Here is a 24134-nt window from a genome sequence, read left to right as displayed (position 1 = left end):
ATAATACTAATGGCAGTAAAGAAATGCAAAATGGTGGATGGAGAAGAGGGGGGGGGGTACTTCTATGCTCATGCTATTTTACTTCTATGTGTATAGGAATTAATTATATTCCGCAGGTGTATATAAAAAAAATTTTAAAAATCATACATATATTTAACTGTGCTTAAATTATTTTGGTAAAGGATTTGCTCTATTTTTATTTATAACAAGTCAGAAGATAACAATAAGATTTATTATGCAAATTTATACTGAATTTTGCATAATATCATGAATTTTATCAACTATCAATCAAATATATTCATTGTAAAAACAATAATTTATTTTAAGGTAGGATCAACAAAATGTAAGCAATTAATTGCCAAGTAAAATTCATTTATTTAAGTAAAAAGTCAAAAAACTGCGATACCAATTTTTATAACCCTTAATAATTTTAAGTAGCCTTGATGTTCCAGTAAAAGCATTTTTTTTTTTTCACCAAGCAATATATGTGTTAAAAATTTATGAGAATAAAGTTCGAATCATATTAGTATGCTAATTCAATTTAATTTCCCTTTTAAAGGATTTTGATACTACTTCCTCAAATCACTCCTACGTTTCTTACATTTCACCGATTGACATTCTGAAATTTCAAGCTCCCTTTGTACGAAAATATCTGGGAGTTATTCTCTTCCTGCTTGTGAGGTTCATATTTTTTTTATCTTGGCTAGAGCAGACTGGATTGGTTGAAAAGAACAGTTATGCTGTTAGGTTTGGGTTGAAATCAAAACATCAATAAACCACTGATAAGTGCGATTGAATTACGAAAGCAATATATATATATATATATATATAATGATTTCAGTGTTAAAGATGCAAATTTTTAACAAATGAGAAAGTTTACCTAGGTTTGGGGAAAAAATACCCTGAATTTCATAAAATAATAAACTGCACCAAACATATGTACCGAAAAGTAAAATAAATATGATTACCTGAAAAAATGAATAAATGTATACAAAAAGTGCTTGAGATATTAAAAATATTGTAAAATCGATAACTAAAAGAAAATTAATTGATCTCAAGAATAATAAAATTCGATTTAAAAAAAGATGAAATCCGTGTTTCAGCGGAAATGTGTCTGCTAAAGAGTAAAACCGACATTGAATCAGATGAAAATTTTACAGCCTCGTTGCAAAAATTTGAAAAATAATAAATTTTTTTGTAAGCAACACTAAGCAATAAATGTCAATGATTCTGAAGGGAAGTAAGGTGTTAAAGAAAAACCTCCAACAAAGGCCGAAATGTGTCAAGCTGTTACTATTTTAGAATGCGGCATGCAGCATCGATTCATAGATTTTAAAAAATAGTACAGGTCCGAACTAAATGTTACGGAATAATTGTCGAAAACCAATAGTTAATGATCTTCCGAATTGTAATTTTTGAAATAAACTACAGACACTCCCCTCAGGTAAACGTTTGTATTCTTTTTCCTTGATGTGATAAAAAGATAGTTGATTTTATCCTATTCGGTTACTATTATCTATCGTTAACGTTATCAAAATTCTTAAGTTCCAAGATAATCACATTAAGTGGCAGCTACTGTACTTGTAAATTCGTGAAAAATTACCTCTTTTTCAATAAGCTTCACACTGTATTTGACTGTAGGATCCTTTAAGAGCTTAGGTGTGGATTTTTTCTTTTGTAGCAAATAACGCAGAAGCAATGCAGTAATAGTCACAACTCCAAAGGTGACTGCATATGGTAAAACCTGGAAAAAAAAATAACATGATAAACAAGCATTCATAAAAATTCAACTTGCAAGCATATAATTAATTATGTATGAAGAAAAAAAAAAAGATTAAAAATCTTTAAAAAGTTTGAATTTTGAAAACTTAATTTTTTTAGATAAGAAAATTATATAACTAACAACATGAAACGAATGAGATTCTGCTTATCTATGAAAATCACAGTTATTTTATTCTGGAATCAGCAGTAATACAAGCTGCATTTTCAATGATTTTTTAAAAAAAGAAGAAGAAACAAATAGAGTAAAAATTAACATATCTTTTGCTATAGCAGCCATATTATGGGGAATTAATATAGGTAATATTCATCCCTAAACAGAGACAGGCGTAAACAAATACATTTATAGGTAATAATACTGTTGAAAGGTTAAATTAAAAAACGATAGGAGAATTTGATAAATTATGATATATAATTATTTAACTGTCTAGCTCTTGTGTCATACATATATTGAATTAACATATTTCTGAGCTTCAAATTAATTAAAAGATAATATAATTTGCTATAAAAATTATGCGGAATACATAAATCTCTTAAGCATTCTATTGGTTTTTAGTTATATCAAAATGACCAAACATTTCCAAAATTGAAAGTTCATCTAATTGAATAAAAGAGAAAAATGAATGGTCGTTTGGTTAACTCTCAGTTGATTAGGATGGTGCGGTCTGATAGACTGCAAAATGATTTTCCCATCGCCACAAATCTATTTTTGCATCAGCTGAATGGATTTGGCCAACAGCTTCTAATTTCGAGATTTTGACTCCATGAGTACATTTTCTTGAAGTTCGGTATCTGTTTCCTTTATATTCCAGTTCTTTATTTTCTCACAATTTAGTAAACCGCAATTCCTAACTACTATTCCAATACTACCCTAGAAAATGGTATAAAAATTTGGTTTTCAGAATATTATTCAACTTTCTGATCCTCATTATGACGCAAAACTTTAAAGACTTCATCTAAATAAAGTAGGAAAGATTTCAGTGATAATTTAATAGTGGATTTTTTTTATTATTATTATCGAAAGTTTGCATTTGGCTAATGCTGAATTAGCCACCCTTGAAAAATGGAGAAAATCAATAAGAAAGTGAATCATTTTCATATAAAAATAATTTCTATAAAAACAAAAATAATTTAAAACGGTCATGTGTTGGGCTAAATCCGTATATTCACGTAACAGATGAATTAGGTCACAGCTTATGATTAATTTCTATAGCTATTGGTAATGAGTAGGGCTGGGCGATGACCGAACTTCATCATCACGATATATTGTCCAATACAAATCGATAATTTCCGATATATCATGATATCATTATTTATTTATAGCTATTATAAGTTATAAATAGCATCTTTTTACATAATGACTGATCAGTATGATTGCATATAAAAGGAAATTTCAATTTATATAATAAAAATTATTCAATACTTTGCTACCAACGCGCCAAGTTGGCGAGCGCCCATTATAGGGTTGCTCCCTTTTGTAACTGCGCGGGTCATGACCCACGAGAACTGGCTTAGAACTCGGAACGCCATGCTTACCGTTGGTAGCGGGGTGACTCCATGCCCCTTCTCATAGTAATAAACCGCATTTTATAGAAGCATCGTTTCATCACTTATAGCTACACCGCAATTCCGTAGTTTATTTTAACTAGTTACACCGCATTATTTAGTTCATTTCCCATTCTCAATTGTGGAGCCATCATCGTCCTCCACAACAAAAATATTTGCTTCCTTTTGAATAAAAATAGTTGGAAAATAAGTGTGTTAAAACCCCTTTAATAAAGCGTGCCAATGCCAAAGTAATGTCTGCATGTTACAATAACAAATCGTGAATGAATTACATAAATTTTTATTCTTATTTTAATAGTATTACTTAAAAAAACAGCACTTTTTCCAAAAATAATCCAGCTCATTGCATAAAAGTTGCCATTTGGCAGCAGCAGTTCATTTAATCTTTTTAATATTTCTTTTTGGTCAAGGCTTTGAAGAGCCAGAAGCAATTTTTTTTAACTTGAAAAAGGTAAGCAACAAACAATACACAAAATGAAAAAAAAAAAAAAGCAACGAAAGAATGGTAAATGAGTTAATGGACAACATGTAGTGATAAGCGGGAGGCTTTCTAAAACTGCTTTGTATCTAAAAAAAATTCCATTGATGAAAATGTCCAGTAGCAACCATAACATAAAAAACATAGACGACTTTTCAGAACTATCCAAAATCATTTATATAAGCTTTTTAAATTGAAACATTATAATCCTAGAACACAAGAGGAGATGACTGCAACATCTATAAAAATTGCGATGGAAAAAATATTTCTGAATAAGTGTCCTCAAATATGACGGCTGATCAGAATAAAGTATAGGCTGTGAAATTTTTAAAATCCATTCAAGAGTGTAACCTTCGAATATATCAGCCTTAATACCAACAAATCGGGTATTCATAGACATAGATTAAATATATTGTGAACTTTGCAGAAATATGGTTACCTAAGCCTAGTAATTGATGTAATAATATTGGTTTCCAAAGCCAGTGAGCCAGTTAATAGGTAACAGCTATTCAATTAAGATTGCCACACATCGTTCAATCGGATACAGAAAAACGAAGCATTTTTGTATATACTTTTGTAAATAATTATTGTTTGCTTTGCAATTGGCAAGATGTTATATTTGCCTTTAGAACTATCAAATAAAATAAGTAGAAATTTAATAATCTTGAGCCATGTTTGACTCAGTAATTACTGTTATCTGATTGAATTATCTTGCCACTTAGAACACTTACAAGAAATTAAAAATGGCAGTGGAGTGTTATTAAGAACAATGTTTGCTCAGAGTATGTAGTGAGACACTGCTGCAAAAATTACATCTTACTTAAAAAAACGCTATGCAACTTTTTATATGCATGCTACGTAGATCAGCTTATTTTCTAACCATAGGATGTTTTCTGTTTTATAACAATGCAAGTTTTTTATAGAAAAATTTATACATAATTTTAAATTTGTATTTTTAATTTTAATATTTATTTCTGTATTTGCACAATGTCTTTTATTGCAAAGTAAAGGATATGTTTTTTAGTATTTAACAAAAAATAAAAATGATAAGATAAATAGTAATTACTAAAAAATTATGTCAGCATTTATAAGAACTAATAATAAAAATCAGTGACCTTTTCAAATGTGTTTTAAAATCAATAAATTACTCTTTAATTTGGACATCATTTCTGAAAAGGTTGTCAATGATGTAGAAGCATAGCATAACAAAAAAACATCACGTTTATACCATAACTGAATCAAAATTAAAGGATGCACTAGAAAAATTAACAAAATTTTATCCTGTAATAAAAATGGACAGTAAAAGGCTTTAAAAATTATATATACTGAATTTGAAAATTAACCATGCCTCTTATATTTCAAGTCATAAATTTTGTACTTTAAAAAAAAATGTTCTGCGGTATATTATTTAGAATTATAGCATTAAAACTAACTAGCAATTAACGTAGTCCTTGGGGTTTTTTTTTTAATTTTTTTATTTTTACTTATCCTATTTTCTATCAGTAAAATTTATAACACAGAAGTACATATGTATTTTGCAACATCAAAAGTTTCTAAAAAGTAATAAGGACTAAAGTATTTAATACCATAATTTTTTCATTTTCTTGTATTTTTAAGAAAGTTTTATACTTATTTTGGTGAGTTGAGCTTTTAGATTCTCACTGATATCAATGAGACATTGTAGAAATGAGCTATTACAGAACATGAAAGAATCAACTTCATAAGGAGACTAAATTTAAACGACAAATTGATAAAATAAATGAGAATGTCCTGCAGCAGTGTAAAAAAGCCAATGAAAAGTTTTAAGCTGAAAGGAGTGCACTAAGACAGCAAAGAACAAAGCAACCATCTATATTCATGAAAAAGTTGAATGACTGTATGAAGCGTAAAAGGAAATTCATAAATTAACTAGCTCACTAAAATTAACATCTAATGTTGAAAACAAATTTGAGAAATCATGCAAAACATGAGACAATCATGTATTACAAAAGACAGGACAGCATATTTATAAATATGCAAAGAAAAAAATGTTTGTAAAGAAAGTTAATTACAAGAAATAACGACTTTGCAAAAGAGAGTGAAAAGGATTGTCTATTCTGTCAGAGAGCCTTCTTCACAGATGGATTGTGGATGAACCTGTACTTTTCAGATGAACATAAAAAATTTTGGAGAAAAACAAGCAAATGCAGTGCTCTAATTAATGAATATGAGAGAAGCTGTTAAGTAGAGATGGTTTGGGGGTGGCATAGCAACTTCTGAAAAAAGTAATGTGATTAAAATCAAGGAGAATTAATATTGATAATAATCTGTATATTTTGAAAGGTAATGCGCATCAATGTTCCATATTAGAATCTGAGAGATCATACTTCTTCCAACAAAATAGGGATTCTGAGTATACTGTTGGAATTTATTCTTTAACGTATGAAAACAACTTAAAACCCTTCTCCAGGTACTAGGCATTACCTTTAATACCATTTGTAAGACTAGCAAAACTGTTTGTTCAGCAAATTGATCACAAAATGGCCGTTCTAGACAAGAGACAGAAATTATCATTTTCTGTCACAAAATTTAATTAACTGAATGCTATTAAGAATGAAGGCAGCAACCAAGGCCAGAAGCCATTAAAAACAGCAACTTGTTTCTGACATTTATTAAAGAAATTTGCCATATTTTTCCTTTTTGTTTGCATACTACTTTTTATGATGTAAAATAATGCTATTTTAAGTTAATTTATTAGTAAAATTAAACTTTTATATTTTTGTAACACTTTTTATTATGAAATAAAGCAGAACTTTACTGTTATTGAAATAAATTGTCATTTTTTAGGCAGTTATAACATAATTTTGATTTTTCTTCAAAAGGTAGCAATACTCTATATATTTGCTTTAGTATCTAAGCATTTTTTTTTTTTTTTAATCAGTAGGAAAGATTGCTCTACCAAGTAAAAATATGAATACAACACTTTTAAATCTTTTTTCAATTGTGTCCCTATATTTGTTTGAAAAATTTAGCTAAGATCAAATAGCTAATCCAACAGTAAGAAAATGAAAATTTCATTGATCATAAATGTAAAGAAAATGACTTTTCAGCAATTATTAAGCATATTTTAATAAGTATATTAAATAAATAAAAAAAAACCTTTTTTTCATAAATTTTAAATAAATAATTTTACAAATAGTTCATAAATGTTAAAGAAATGTGCATCATCAAAATTTTAAAGATTTTATATTGGACTGGAATTTTCTATTTGAGAAGCTCTGATCTAAAAAATATAAAGCTTATAGCTTCATATATAAAGCAAGCATTAACAGAGCAGTTCAAACAACTTTTATCTATTATATTTGATTTAATATTCATGATAAAACTCATTTCATCTGTGACTATTCAAAATCAAAAAGATCAAAATTCTGTATCGTTTACATAAAAGAAAGTCAAAGAATAAAAACATATTCTAAAGGAACATCTTCTCAACTGTTTAAAGCATTCACATCTCAAGCTTATTATATCACTGCCTACAAGGCTTAGACCAGAGTGGGTTTTGCTTTTTTATATATACTAATATCATGGCAACCAACTTTATCATCATTAAAAGAAAAGAATAAAAACACTAATTCATAATTCCTACTTTCTCTATGACACAGACTTCACTTCGATAACAAAATTAAAATTAATCAATAATACTTAAATATCAATCAGAAATACTGGCAGGAATAAATTTCCTAGAATATTCTAAAAAGTTCCTTTTTATATAATATAAGGTACCATATTCAGAAAAATTAATAGTGTCAATGATACTGATTCTCTCAGAATTGCAATAAGTAGAGAAAATATATATATCAGTGAGTTCTTGCATGATTATAAAAATGAAGTTATTCAATGTTTTGTTTTGAAAAATTTAAGCAAACTGAAAATGAACCTGAAAAGAGCCAGCCAATAGTTACAGAATATAAACCATATTGATTCATAATAGAAAACAAGAAGACACCTGTTAGAAAAAAACATTATTGTTTTAAGAAAGCAAAAGAAAAATTCACATCATTATTGATATTAATGGAAAACTAAAAATACAAAAGTGAAGGGGCAAGAATATAATATAGAAAGTAGGCAGACGATAAAAGTAATAACTTGATTTATTGAAAATTATTTATAAATCTTTCAACGCTGGTGTGGTAATGCAGAGTCCTTTTGTCTTCTCCTTCCATTTAAATTTAGAACTTAATATTTCAGTCGGAGAGATACTTCCCCCCCCCTCTAGTTATGATGTCTACAGATGCAGAGATAGTTGAGGATTAGATATTATTTGTGTACTATCTGCCATCTCCAGTTCATTGAGTAATTTACAGAATACACCAGTTCACTTCTTATTTAGATCCAGTATTAATAAGGGGAGTGAGATGAGTTTGATAGACTAAATGTTTGTAACAAAGTGTATAAATAGTAATTATGTATGTTAAAGAAGTTTTAATGTATGCAAATGTTTAATATATATTAAAAAACACTTAAAACCTCTCATGAAAAAAATATTGAAAAAAAAATATAAAGCTTTTAGAATTAGAAGACTTGTTTATCATGTGGCTGAACAAGTATGTGAAAAAGCGATTTTTGCAACATTTGTTTGCATTTTAATATGTTAAAATACTCATTTAAATTATTATATTAACACTTCAAAATGAATTAAAATAGAATCAAACTGATATCACCTGATGAAAGTGTACAAGCGCAGCATTACCACACCAGGATTAAATTGGACTACACATTAATAATTTTAGAGATTTGGGCCTTGCAATTTGTTATTTGTCTAAAAATAAGGACAACTCTAACACAAAAGATTTAAAAAATATTAATTTAGGTCTCTAGCTCTAGATATATTTATACTAATAAACAACTAATTTCATTGAGAACAAACACAATTTCATCTAATTATCTAAACAAGTTTCCAATAGCAATACAAAAAAAAAAAGGCAGAAATGAAAGCTTGATATGCAATATACAACAATTAGCTCATCACATGCCTATTATCTGTGGCAGATAATGCATAACATTGGGAAGAGCATGATTATTTATACCATTATCACACAGAAAGTATGATAGCCAACTAAAAAAGAAAGAAAATGAATTTGAATATTTGATCTGAAATTAAATTATATGTTTTTAAGATCATTCAAAAATATTACTCTTTGTCTACTTAACTAAAGAAATCTAAATTTAAGAATTTATTTCCGATTTTTTTTTGGGGGGGGGCGAAATCAGAAAAGATAACACATATTATTTGAAAAAATAGCGCAGTTTATTCAGGCCAAAATCATGTAGCAGACAAGAAGTCATTTAATTCTAAACAAATTATATAACAAGCATATCAGATTTCTATTTTAAAAAAAGAATGAAAAAGAGATAATTCAAAAAATATGCAATTTCAGTTCATTTTCAAGGCATATACAAAATCATGAAACGGATTTCTACTTACGTTAGCAGTACTGATCATTTTCAAATCAAAATTTAATACGATTTCACCGCAAAACAGAAGAAAATATTTCCCGGTTTCACGATTTAATATTTATATAATCAAACAAATTCTACAACTTTTTATTTACAAGGAAAACCGGTTTGCTAAAGTTGCCAGATTGGATAAGATCAAGATAAAAATTTTCCCCTTAAACAGCTTTAAGGTTATGGTAGTAAATCTTAAAAGGAATCTTCAGAATTGAATAATTTCTTAAAATGCTCGGTTTTTCTGTCAGTTTTTTAAAATTATTATTTTGTTTAATAATGCTGAAAATGAACCACTATACGCCCGTTTATTTATTTAGAAGTTAAAATATTCCCTATTTAACTGTAATTGTAATGAAAACTAGGACTATAGTTCTGTTTACTAACATAGTGAACGGAAATTTACTTTACTTTCGAGATATATCAGACATTAGTGAACATAATTATAAATATCAATGGAGTAATAAGAATTAATTCTCGTCTATTTTGTACTTGAACATTTCTTGTTGGATTTCAGATTAAACAGTAATCCTGGCGGACAACGATAAATTCGTGACTTATCCGGGGCCTTACCAGCCTTCGAGAATAGTGGGGGTATGATATTGTTTGTAGTATTAACAATGATCTTGTAACATTCCTCTTGTAATAAAATATTTTTACATGCATCGGCAAGAAAAATTTTACCGTTTCACTTGCTTTTGTTGAATTGAATTCCGATAATACTGACCTAAACTATCGTCTCCCCTTTTCTTAGTTTATCCTAGACTTTAAACCCATTAACATACTTCATATCATGAATTTAAAATAACTGATTATTTACAGTGTAGTGTTCCTTTGGCTAAAAATATGTATATGATAGTGATTTAATATAAACTACTCGCTTGTGGGACCAGTTTCTTCGTCCATTTTATTATTTTTAGACAGTTAATTTACAAATATGGAATGTATTAAAAAATGTACCTTGATATTTGATAAGATTTAAAAACTTTAATTGTATCAATCTACTCAAATTACTGCACATGCAAATTGAAAAGTATGTGTAATGTAAAATAAAAGTGAAAGTGCAAATCCTACTTCGAAGTTATTGTTTAAATGAAGCAATTTTTTTTTAAATTTGAACTTTGATGTTAGAAAATGTGTGCAATTAAATATTTCGATAGTTGAATTTGAATTTCCTATTAACTTTGAGAATATCTTTACAGTTTAAGTGTCAAATTAAATTAAAGAAAAAATTGAATGGGAATGAAATGGATATTATTAAAAAGATAATGTTCTTAGTTTTAAAATAATGCGAAAACCGTTTTTTTTGAGATAATAATTTTGAAGATCTGATTATCAATATCCATAGGCAAGTCATAATAATTAGCCAATGGTTAAACCTGTTTTCCCGCTCATTAATCTTTCTGCTTGATGTCTATTTCTTGATTTTATTACTTTTTCTTTCCTCTAATTGAATGAAACTTTTGATAATATGGGGAATCTTTTCCAGAACAATTGTAGTAACATTCTACAGCTTCATTAATTTATAAAGTGTTGAATTAAGTGAAGTTATAAAAATGTTCATTTAGCAATTTGAAGATTTGTTTACATTTTATTGTTGTCATTCAATAATAAATGATAAGAGTGATTTCTTTGCCACATACATTAGTGTTTTTTGTATAGATATTTTCTGTATTAGGCTTTGTTCAGTTTTAACTACAGAACTGTATTTTTCATTGATTGCTAAATATTTTAAATCACCCTTTTAACAGTTTCTAAACTTAAGAAAGTTATGAAACTTTTTTTCAACCCTTTATTTTTGTAAGTACCCAGTAAAGTTTCACCTACTAACATTTTTTTTATTGAAATTCAAGAATGCTTCATATATTAGGAAAAATTATACTAATTTTTTTAATTAAAAGTTTTTACAAATACTTTTGAAACATAGATAGCTGTAGATGATCTAATTATTTAATTTAAAAATTATATATACTTTTACTTTTTTTCACTATAAAGAGATAGTATTTTAATAATAAAAATATTTATTCATGTTCTTCTTATTACTTTCTTTATTTTAAAAAGTATATATTTGAAATCATGTATCTCAATAAAGTTTGTTACATAGTCTTTATATCAAAATTTTATTAAGTATTTTTAAATACTTAGCATTTAAAAATTCTTTGGGCAAAATTCATCATCAAGAAGTCTATCCGTTTCTTGGATTATATGCATGATAACATAACCATATAAACATACAATGAGATAGGTGTATGATATCTAGTGTATTTTTGTATCACAAAAATATAGATTTGTATCAACCAAATCTGCCAAAATTTTAACTATTTATCAGTCAGTTTATTCATATGTATACAAATGCAATAACTTGGAAATGTAACTATCTAAATTCATAAGTTTTAATGCATGATTTTTGCATAAAAATTATAAAAGAAGTTAAATGCAAAGAGACTGAAAGCTAATAGAAGAACATTCTTGCTGATTTAATTCATTAAATTATTATAAATTTTGAAACATATATAATTCAGTTACACATTCATCATACATTTTTTTGTTGTTGTACAAATTATCTGTTATTATTCATATAATAATATGAAATCTAGCTTTTTGGCATACTAGCTTAATTTATTAGATGGAGATATTATTTATTAATTATCTGCGTGCATTTTAAAAAGCCTATATCATTAATTCAAATTAATAGATTTTCATTATATCCAAATTTCTTCATGTGGTGTACCATCATTCTGTGCTCTGAAGACCATTAGCAGATTTAGGTGTTTTGCAGCCTTAAGCAGTGAACATCATGAGGCCTGAAATTTAATAAACTGTCGAATTTTTTTTCACATTTCAATTCAAAATTTTAGTGATCTATTTTTAGGTCAATTTGATAGCTTTGTTATTTGAAAGTATATATGTTTTCCTTTATCACTGTAATAATTTAGTAATGAAATAGGAGACTAACCTATTACAGTTGATACTGTTAATATTACACTTATGTTTTATAATTTGTATTTTTTTACAAATTTATTTATTTGGTAATCAAGCTAATTAAAAATTTTTGTCTCACCTACATCTCTCCCCCAAATCCAGTGGTGCCAATCAATTGCTTAGTCCAAAAACCCATTTCTGGGGGGAAAATCATTGAGCTATTTAAATGCCATACATTGAAAATGAAATTCAGGTCAGGAAGAAAGAAAAAGCTGTTAGAATATAATTTATTCAGACTGGATTTAATTACTTTAAAATAATTATAAGAATTTGTGTTGAAATATTTTCATTTGGCAGATTAAATGTAAACTCTTAGAAGATGTTTTTTCTGGTACAGTACATTCATCAGATGTATTCTGCTTAAAACACACCCTTCTTCATCTATATAGATCTTAACAATTATATAATTTATCATAAGATAACTTTTTAATGTACTTTTTCCTGGTTGATAGTTATCATTGACCTGGAGAAAATGACATTTTTGCCCAATGTTTAATTAAAATATAGCCAGTATAGAGTCTGATGTAATATTAAAAACACTGATTTTTGATTAGATCATTTTAAAACTTTCATTTTTCAGTATTATTCATTTTAAAAAATCTGTATTCTTTTTCTTAAATATGTTTTTTAGTTTGTATATAAATCTGTTTTATATGTTTTAATTATTTATATGATAAATTTTATTTTTATTTTTTATTCTTTATATTCAAGTCTTCAATAAGTTTAATCATTCTAAAATATTTGCTTTGACAACCCCTTGATGTTTCAAAAATTAAAAATGTGAGAAATATTATTGAATTTTTTTCTCTTTTAGATATTAATAACTCAGGTCTGTAATGAAAAAAAATGTCTGAAAAATAATTAGTGTTTATAATAAAGATTTTTTGTTGTTGTTAATTACTAAAAAACTGATTTCGAAAAAATCCAACTGGCAGTTTTAACACGTCACAAGCCTGATTTGTTTGAATTTTATATGTGTGATATTTTTATCACATTTTAATTATATTTATATATTTGAAATAAGACTTTGATCTATATAAATTCTATGCAAGAATGAATAAACTATTATTTATTCAGGATTTTTCCTTAAACCATTAAATTGTTTGTTAGACACAGGAATAAACCTAAAGAAACCAAGTTGAAATTATTCACTACCCTGTTGATGTAGATTTGCCTTCCGTTCATTGTTCTTTTTTCTGCCATTTTTCCTAATCCCCTGTCCTTAGGTTATTGCTGTATTGCCTATAGGCAAAACTAGTCATTCAAAATTCTCAAAATTGTGTGGAGGACTGTTGAAGGAATAAAAATTTGTTTCAGGAGTATTTGAAATGTCTGATAAATTGTGGCAATCCAAGAGCTTTACCTGACCTGAAAAACAGCGCTTCATACCATGTAGTCAATATTTGTGTGTACACATGTTGAACAGTTGTAGAACATACCATCTTGCACTTTTGTATTGTATCTGAAAATGAAGAACATCATGTGAAACATGTTGTGCTATAACTTTCTTCTGCTTCAATGTTTGTTGCAATCTGTTTTGTTCTAATAAAAATTGTAGAAATTGTTCAAAGTGTAAAAGTTTCAAAAATACTACTAATTGTACTAGTATTTTCTATTCATACACATTGTAAAAGTATTTAAAGTTCATATAAATGATCAGACTTTGGCTAAATGTGTCATTTCATGATTTCTGGGCTAACATATGTTATCCCCCCCCCATGAAACAAATTTCCATCTCAATATGCAATCCTCCACACAGTTTTACAAATTTTGGTTGAGACTAATTTGAAATAGGACCTTTCAAACTTTCAGTGGAAGTGCTTTTTACTTTTAGTTTGTCTTGCAGTTGACAGAAATGGCTTCTAGAGCATTACCTAAATTACTGGTTATTATGTTAACTAAACCATGCATTTAAAATTTTGTGAAAAAAAGTTGTTTATTTTATTTTATTTTTTTTATTTTGATTTGAAATTGTGGAATAGTAGAGAGGAAAAAATTAAAATATGGTACTAAAAGTATTAAAAAAAATTTTGATTAATCCGTAAAAAGTTTTATCTCTACTACTTCATATAAAATTAGACTTTGTAAAATAATTTCTTAAAGTATTAACAAAAAAAAAAAAAATGTTTCAAGTACTTTTGTGAATAGATCACATTTTATCTTAAACAAATCTGAAGAAGGAGGTATTTACAGAAACTGACATCAGAAAAAGAAGAATGAAAATTTTGAGTTCAAAATGGATGGAAAAAAAAAAACACACTAGAAAAGACTAGAAGTCTTTCAAACTAATAATGGTAAGCTTTCCTGGAAATCAAAGAGATTCAAATTACTGATCTTTCATAGAAGAAATGTCAGCAAATGAAGACATTAGGGTGTAATATAAGCATAAATGCTAATTTTCTCCATTTGCTCGTGGACTATTGTTCTAAAAACTTAGCATGCAACAAGGTGAAAGATTTCACCCATATTGGTAATTGAAGAGATCTAAGAAATATCAGAAAAATATGGAATAGCAGTATGATTACCAAATGTTGCTGCATATTGAAAAGCGATTGTGCCTGTTAACCAGTGGCAGCTCGTCCATTAGAGTAAAAAAACTATATATAGAGTATTTCAAAACTATATATAAGCTTATTTTGTGATGTTTATTGATGTTTTCTTCTTAATAATACATTATTTTAACGACTGCAGTTTAGACTATTCATTATGTATTTGCAGTTAAAACAAGAAAATTTTCCATCACTTTTGGAAACATTGCATCGAAAAAAAAATATTGAAATTAAAACCATATTATTAGCTTCTATCAGGCTTCCAGCATAAAATAATTGTATCTGTGTTCATGAAACACTGTTAAACTGAGGGAAAATTTGAGAAGAAACAGTCTTCTGAGAGCTGCACTGAGAACAGCCTAACATAGGTGCTCTTATCTTCTTTTCTTTCTACCAACCTTGTTTCTCTTAACTTGTCTTAACTTAACTTGTAATTTCACTTTCATATTCCTGTGAAGGAAATGTTTTGAGGTTGGTATGTTCAGTATTAAACTGTTTTTCTTTAATCAATCATTCACATATTACAACTGAGGGAAATAAGCATATTTTGGAGGTGATACATATTAATCAAGAATAGGAATAGCAATTTATGTACTCATAGGATATCATTTTGTTGATGTGTGTCGTTCATTTAGACTAGACTTTTGTCAATCACTTAGATATAATTTCTAATTTGAGTACCTTTAAAAAAAACCTAATATGCTGCTTATTTAGTTCCATTAAAATGCAAAGAAAGGAAAAAATTTCTGCCAGGTTGTAATTAGTTTAAGAATTTTTTTTTTAATAAAAGTACTGGCAACTTTTGCTTTTTTGTGAATAAAAGAGAGTTGGAATCATTAAAAAAATTAAACTTCAAAATTTGTATGAATTTGCTTATTTTGTTAACTTTCTTAAGTAAATAATATATATAAATTTGATAGTTTAAAAATGCTGCATGGTCGACAAACGAAATTTAATATGTAGTCTTTAAATCAAATTTATAATTTCCAGTGAATTTTGACTAAAAAAATTTTATAAGAAATTCTATCTATATGTCTGAGTGTGTGTATGAGTTTGATAACTCAAAAATGCAGATCAAATTAAATAGACAAAATTCAGCTTTTGGTTTTATTACTAGAAAAAAAAATTGATACTTCTAGATTTGTATCAAATTTTGGACTAAATCTGTTGAAGGATTGACTGTCAACCAATCTAAATATGCTTTCCCATTTGAATGTGATGACTCATAATTGCAGCAAGCTAGGTGAAGGAATTTTAGAATATGGGTTTATTTTTCCAAGAATTAAAGATGTATCTGAAATTCCTTATCATATCCATTTATTGGAATGACTGTCCATACATATAAGAACATGGTAACTCCAAAACACAGTAAGTATGATAAATGAATTTTGATGTGTATTCCTGACATTAAAATCATAAAATTTAGAACTTATTAGACCATAAGGAAAGTTACAAAATGCATAGTTATTATCTTCACTATATAAAGCTAAATACAAAACATGTCAGATTTTGTTAGCATTCAAAAGAGTTGAAGATAGAAGATTCCCTTTGGTTTTGATAGATAATGTATTTCAAATCTTGAGAAATATTTTTTGAAGCACTACTGGATTTCAAGTTGACAAGCTGTCTCTGCTATCAAGTTCTCCAGAAGAAAAACAAAAAGAAAGGGAGGGGGGAGAGAAGCCACTGCAATAAGGAATAATAACTTTTTTCATTAATTCATATATCATTTGAATTGCAAGATAACTTGAGCATACTTGCTAAGTATACATTTATGAGGTAATAAAAATATTAGAATATCCTAATTTGAATTTTATCCCATATGAAAATGTAATCATTTTGTGAAAAAGCATAAAGTGATAGGAAAAAGAAATGGATTTCATTTTTGGAATCACCATTTAAAATCATATAAAAACAACTTTCAGAATTAAAATAATTTTTTGAAAGTATTTTTAACAGATCTGTATTATTATTTACTGCATATTTTATCTCTATAGAACCTTTCTTCTGAATCTTCAGACCTTGATTTTGTGTATAATGATGCCGATGAACATGTTAATGAAATGGCAGGTAATGATCATTATTCAATTTTTAAAAAAATGCTAATACATTTTCTACAGTATTAGACTTTATAAAGTTTAATATGTAATGTTGAATTATTTTAAAGACTTCTAGATAAATAATTTCTTTTAATTAACGAACTTTGTTAAATAATTTGAAAAGACTGTTATCGTGATTTACTTTGTCTCATTGAATCTTAAGATATTAGAAAAGAATGTTCTTTTTTATTATTATGCAGTTTTTAATATCTTTATTCACTTTGATTATGTATATTTTTTGTACGATTGCAAAATTATGAGAGTACCAAGTGGTTACTCACCTTCCAGAATCATTAAGGTTGCAAGTATTTATTTTATTAGGAATTCTTCTGCGCATCTTTTAATTTCAATGGTAAATTGATTGTTTTAATGAGAAGAATTATTTCCAAAATATTTTGTTCTTGATACTCATGTATATTTAATTTTTGCATTATTTTTATATTGCGCTCATTTTTAAATATGCATTTTTTTTAAAAAATAGAATTATATAGCTATACAGAGGAGGCTGATTTTTTTATTCACAAAAAAGCATTTGAAGACTTAATGGAAGAATATGGTAAATATATTCATTTACATAGCTATTTCATTTTTATTCAAGATATTTTTTATTGAATATTGCTAATAACAATATTAAAAAATAATATTTTGAAGGTTTACCTATTCGATGGACATCTATGAATGACAAACAGAAAGAAAAGGCAATTCTACGTCTTCTTGACTCTATAGAAATGTCTCAACGATCTACTAGAATGCAAGCAGCTAGAGCAGTTTTGTATTTAGTTCAAGGAGTTTTTGGTGATTGCCTTGTCTTAGAGACACAAGCTGAACTGGCACGAGCAAATGTTTTTCTTTTGTACAATTATGGTTTTTTCCATACTTTTGTACAACTTTTAAATATGGAAATTGAGTATGATATACTTTTTATTATTTGCTTTCATGTAAATGTAAAAATTAATAAGTTCGTTTTTTAGCTTCAATGGATTGTTTTTAACGATAATTTTATAAGATAGAGATAAAAAGATAAATTTAATTCTGAATATGAGGTTATTTAGATATAGAACAATGAATTATTGGTGATTACTATGAAATTTTTCTTCAGTTTTTGAGCTGTGTCTAGAGTGATTGTTTACCGCTTTTCACCATTGTAACAGTCATTTGCAGCTATTGACGGTAAATGCAATTTATAAATTGGAATTAAATATTACTAAGATTAATTGTGCATCAAATATATATTGGGATTGTATGAATATTTGTTGTGTAGTAAATTTGCAAACCTTTTTTCCCTTTATTTTAATTAACATGCATTTCACATTTGTATGAAAAAATGATTTTAATGAAGGCAATTTTCAAACCATAGCTAATTTCCTAGGGTTTGTTTTTTCTTTTTATATTGGTAAAATTTCAGTCTCTCTTTTCAATCAGAGTGACTGAAAAAACCCCAAAGATATCTGTTTTATTTAGTTTTTATTTCTTAACCAAATACTTTCTAAAACTTATGAAATTGCTTTTGAATGTTTGAATGAAATTCATGACTTAAAAATTCAGAAGTTTCAAATTATGTGAAAATAAATATCTAATATCAAAACCTGATATGTTTTATATATGAAGGCATTTTGAATAGCTAATGATAAACATGTTTGGTTCTATTTCACTCTGGAGTACCATTCAATACAAGAAATTAGATTGATTTTTTATAAAGCAAGATTTACTGTTTATGAAATTTCGAATTTAAAAAAGTCATTTTTGCAACATTTTTTTAAAATACCTTATTTGCTTTTAACAATTTTAATGCATTAAATAAATTAATAGAGCCAAAATCAAATGATAACTTATTGTTTTAAGAAATGGAAATTGGGTTCAAGTTCATTATGAAGCTTACTGTTTTTATTAGCACCATGTGTTAATCTCAATTACATATTTTGGTAGTTAAAGATGCATAATTTCCAGACTTAACATTTGTTGTTACAATGTAAAAAATGAACTTATGAAATAAGTAACTGGGAAATGGTAGCCAAAAAATTCTAATTAAAATGTCTTGGTTTTATAGTTTAAGTTCCTTCAGTGATGTACCATTATTCTTTAAATTATATTATTAATATTTATTTTTGGAATTGTGTGATGTAGAAATAACTAAGCAAGATGGGTTATGAATTTCTCTTGCATGAAAATATAATGTCTAATGAGAGACATTGGTTAGGTAACAATGTCTCAGTTTTGGTGGAAGACAAGATTTAAAATCCAATTTCACAAAAGATTTGTTGTGTATATGGGCCTGATGCACCCTAAATCTGATGTCAGGAGTCTATTGTTTTACTGTTAGTGTGACATGGAAATTTAGGTGAAAGATGTTGATACAGGTGCCAGTGTTATTATTTGATCATGGTTCAGAATTAGGAGGTCTATTTCAAAATAAAACATTTATGTAACTAAATTTAATTAAAAACTAAACCAAAATACATTACACATATGACTTCTAAAATATGCAGTTTTTTGCCAAAAGAAAAACATTTTTAATAATATTACGTTGTCAGATATAATACATTTCCATGGAATTCAGCATTTTCGGATTCAAATTTTAGTGTTCTTGAGATCTGTTAATTTTCTTTTAAGAAATAATTTTACAATATTTTTAATATCTCAAGCACTTTTTGTATGAATTATTTTGTATTACTTTATTGCTCAATTAATCATACTTATTTTTCTTTTTGTTGTTCATTTTGGCACAATTCATTATTTTATAAAGTTCGGCCTTTTTTGTTGGAAACCTGTATCATGTCTGCATTGTCTGTTAAATACTTCAGAATTTTATATATCAAAATGTTTATATCATTTATTAGTGATACGTTAAGTAATATAATGATTAGCTGTTATTATTTTCATATTAAACAGTTTACTGAACAGATTTATTATTTTTATTATGAATAATTTGCATTTCAATATTGGTTGTAACATTTTCTGTTAAACAAAGAATTACGAAACTGTTATAAATGTTCATTTTTTTACTGTGTACTTTAAATGTTAATATTTATTTTTAGAAATAGTAGTGCTGCAACATCTGCATTAAGAAAACCGGCTGTATCTTTAGGAGATAGTACTGATATTCGCATCATTTTGAATGTTTTGTACACTTTTGTTGAAGTCATGCGTGTTGAAGTGGAATCAGATACAGATGAGATGAAAAAATGCAGAGAAACTTTTCAGAAAGAAATAGGTTTGTTTGGATTTCATTTATTATATTAACCCAGATTTTTCTTTTTTTTTATACATATATTTCATTTAGAGAGTTTGTAATTGTTACAGTTTCATTATTAAATAAGTTGCTATAAATAGTTAATTGTGAGGGTTTTGTAAAAGCTTTAAAAATTATTTTCTTAATTTTCTGGAGAATGAAACTATAATTCTTCTTGAATTGATGTTGTTAACACTATTATGAAGTTAAATATTCATTTTATTTTAGGCTTACCTTTATTAGGGGAGGATCTTCTAGCTCATGTTTTATTTCAAATGGTTACAAGATTCTGTAGTGGTAGTGCACCTCACTTTCCAATCAAAAAGATTTTACTCTTGCTGTGGAAAACAATTTTGGTGAGTTCAGTGAATTTATGGATGATATTGTTTTATTTACGACAAGATATAAATTTGAATATTACATTTCAAACCAATATTTCTAAGTAAACTCTGATTTATAGGTCTCATTAGGTGGAACAGATGAGTTACGGAGATTAAAAGCAAAATATCGTGCTGAAGCCGGTTTACCACCAGTTCCTGATGATACTATTGAAGTTACAAGAACTATGAGAGCAGCATCTCCTCCTGCCTCTGCAGCTGATCTGATTGAATCTCAACAATCAAGAAAGAACTACAGACAATTCAGACGTGTAATTAATTTTTTGTAATTTACAATATTTCTCTGTTATATTGAAATAAATTTTATTTCAATAGTTAATCAATTAGTATATCAAACCTTCGGATTACAGGTTTTTATTATAATAAAAATATTACTTGTTTTAAATACAATTTATGTCTAAATAAATAAATTTAAAAGTTAAAACTTTTGTTTAATTTATGAATGGAAAATCAGTTGATATATACATATTTATTGCATTCAAAAGGGTTTTTTTTCCCCCTTTGTGGTGATGATTTCAAACTTAAAGAAAGCCATGAATCATAACTTAAAGTAAGGTTCATTACAAATTGCTTTAATTAGTTAAAACAAATTTATTATTTATCATTACATCTTGAAATATTTTAAAATGATCTAGTAAGTCAAGTGTTGGGAATTAATTTCATTCTAGATTGGAGCACTGACCATGTTTTAATACCAAGAATGCCACTGTTTCTAACTGCAGTTTTTTCAAAAATAAAAAATAATTAATTCACATGTATGAATAATTATCAGAATTATATTCTGAGGATTTATATATTCAAATTATCATTTCTTTAAATGTTTATGAATTTTATTTGTTTGTTAATATTTTAAATTTATAATATAAGTACAAATAATAGGGTTTCTTTTTTTCTTTTTCCTTTAGCAACAAAGTTTGGTGAAGCAGAATAGTATGGATGAAGCATATCAAGACTTAGATGGAGATTCTTTGTCAGGACCTGATGATGAGCTGCGTTATATTGAAGAGCATCAAGCTCAAGCTGTTGGAGAGGATGAATATAGACCTCCAACTCCACGACCTTCAACACCACTGCCAACATCAGCATCAGATCAAAATAATTCTGCTTCAAATAAAGGACTTCCATGGGTTCCCAAAGTTCGAACGAAAGATATTATGAATTTTTTAGATCATACAAGAATAAAATTTGTTGGATTTCAGTTAAACAATGACCAGACATCTTTGGCTGGACTTCCTCTTCCTATACATGAAGGACTTAAAGTTTTAAAACAGGTAAATTATAAATTTAGTTGCACATTTTTTTCAAAGAAAATAAATCATAATTTACCCGTGTTTGTACTCCAAACTATAATTTGTTAGTAATGCTGGTTTTATACTGTGCAGACTCCAACTTTATTCTAAATTAGTTGATATACCTTGCCTGGCACAAAATTGAAATAATTTCGGCTTTTATTCTTTATTAATTAAAAATTAAATACTTTCTAGTTATGAATCTTTTATTAAAACCTTCCTTATTCCTCAGCATTTGTGAGCAAAATTTGACTTGCTTATAACATAATAAGTATTTACATAATAACAATGACTACAGTTATTGTATATCAAATCAGATGTTGACATATACACAGTATAATCATCATAAGCTAAAAAGTAAAAACAAATTTAATGTTAGTGTTTAATGGAATGTCCAACATGCATATAAAAACCTTTTTAAAAAAAATAATATAACACTTGCAATATAAAAGAAATAGTTTTGTATAAAATATTGTAATGTACAGAATCTCTTGTTATGGGCAACTTTATTTTTAATTGAGTGAGAAAATCAGTTGCACTATTTTCAAATCTTTTATGCACCTTGAAAAATTGCAAATTGTTTCAAATGACTTTTAAAAACTGTCAGAAGTTTATTTTTTCCTCAGTTAACAATTTTTACCGAATGCATAGGTTAAATAAATGTTTGAAGTAACAAATTCAATGCAAATATATAAAATGATCAAATAAATAAAATATAATAGTCCTTTTCTTATATGGATTTTTTTTTTTAATTTATAGAAAATTAACTGTTTAACAATCACTAAAGCTTCACTAAAAACTTCTTAATTCTATATAGTATATACAAATAAAATTTTTAGAAAATCTATTCAGTAATTTAGATTTCTATAATGTACAAGCTATTTATGAATTTTATTTTTATAGATTGTGTCTCTGTCTTACTGTATTGATAGATGTTTTCAAATATCTGTTTATTGATAACATTCTTCAACAAATTTTGGTGAAATTTTTCTAAATGCATTCAGTTGGCGTTATTTACATTTTTATAACCCTAAGGGGACATAATATATTCATGTCATTGCATTATTACCTACAGTATTTAAATTATGAAATGTGAGGGTGTGAAATTGATGAAAAACAGAATTCATCATTACAAAGTGAAATTAGCATAAACCTTCCACACATTTATTAGGGATTTTTTGAAAACTATGGTTACATAAGCCAATTAGATAATAAATAACTACATTTACTACAATTTCATGTTTGATGCTTTCACTTATCCTGCGATTTGTATTGCATTTTTAAAGCATCTTTCTTAATTGTTAACTACAATCCTTCATCATTCTCTTGCTCCATTTTCTTTTAAAACGTTTCTCAATTTTCAGCAATGTCCTAATGGAATCTCTCTTGTGTTCATCCTTAATAGATTCACAATTCTCTTGAGAGAAATCGAAATAGACATAGAGACTATAGACTATAGATCCCAAGCAGCAGGGGGACAAGGAGGGCTATTTCCCCCCTGTCAGCAACTACTTGCTCCCTCCCCCGTCGGCAAAAGTGTTCACCACTTCAGAATGGTTCCAAAGAGTTGCACATTATCGAATAAGATTATTTAAAAACCACCTTAAAGTTAATATTATGTAAACATTCGAAATATCCAAGTAACGGTTAAAGTTTTTTGACTATATTTGGCAAAATAATCGATCGGGTAATAGGTCAATATGTCGTATTTTGCGGACAGTTTTTGATAGACCAATTAAGAACTAAATACAGTGGCTGTCGAAGACGTTAAGTTCGTAGATTTTCAGACATCTGATTCAAATGTCGTTCATTAAATTTATAATTTGTATTACTTTTGGCAATATGATCGATAAGGTAACGAGTGAATAAGATATCGATGAGGTGATAGTCTCATTTTCCTGGCAATTTTTGGTCGGTCGACTATGAACTCAATGCTGTGAGTACTGAAGACGTTAAGTCTGTAGATTTTTTCATTTAATCGTTCATTTTGCTTATAAGTTGCACTAGATTTGGCAATATATTCGACGAGTGAACAATATATCGCATTCTGCCGACAATTTTTGAGCGGCTGACTATGAACTGAATGTGATGAATGTCGAAGACTATATCCACAGTTTTTTTAGACAGTTGATTCATTTGTCGTTCATCAAGCCTTTAATTTGCACTACTTTTGTCAATATAACTGACAAGTTGACATGTGAATAAGAAATAATACATGTCGCATTTTGTCAAAAAATTTTGATCGATTGACTAAGAATTCAATGCGATGGATATCGAC

The 24134-nt window shown here is 27.3% G+C and overlaps 2 protein-coding genes across 2 annotated transcripts in view; one reads left to right on the top strand and one right to left on the bottom strand.

The window, feature by feature from the left end:
• Positions 1-9435, bottom strand: part of LOC129958938 (NADH-cytochrome b5 reductase 3-like) — a 37687-nt gene extending 28252 nt beyond the window's left edge. Inside the window, exons 1-2 of the mRNA XM_056071688.1 lie at positions 9288-9435; positions 1604-1744 (exon numbers count right to left, since the gene is read on the bottom strand). Coding sequence (XP_055927663.1) covers positions 1604-1744; positions 9288-9305 — 159 coding nt within the window. The 5' untranslated portion in view covers positions 9306-9435. The remainder of the gene's footprint in view (positions 1-1603; positions 1745-9287) is intronic.
• A 237-nt stretch (positions 9436-9672) lies between these two features.
• LOC129958450 (striatin-interacting protein 1-like) overlaps positions 9673-24134 on the top strand; it is a 35700-nt gene continuing 21238 nt past the window's right edge. Inside the window, exons 1-8 of the mRNA XM_056070944.1 lie at positions 9673-9904; positions 16839-16911; positions 17422-17496; positions 17592-17847; positions 19976-20151; positions 20398-20525; positions 20630-20818; positions 21473-21838. Coding sequence (XP_055926919.1) covers positions 16905-16911; positions 17422-17496; positions 17592-17847; positions 19976-20151; positions 20398-20525; positions 20630-20818; positions 21473-21838 — 1197 coding nt within the window. The 5' untranslated portion in view covers positions 9673-9904; positions 16839-16904. The remainder of the gene's footprint in view (positions 9905-16838; positions 16912-17421; positions 17497-17591; positions 17848-19975; positions 20152-20397; positions 20526-20629; positions 20819-21472; positions 21839-24134) is intronic.

Source organism: Argiope bruennichi, chromosome X1 (genome assembly GCF_947563725.1).
Source record: "Argiope bruennichi chromosome X1, qqArgBrue1.1, whole genome shotgun sequence".
Classification (NCBI taxonomy): Eukaryota; Metazoa; Arthropoda; class Arachnida; order Araneae; family Araneidae; genus Argiope; species Argiope bruennichi.
This window is presented reverse-complemented; position numbering and strand designations above follow the sequence as displayed.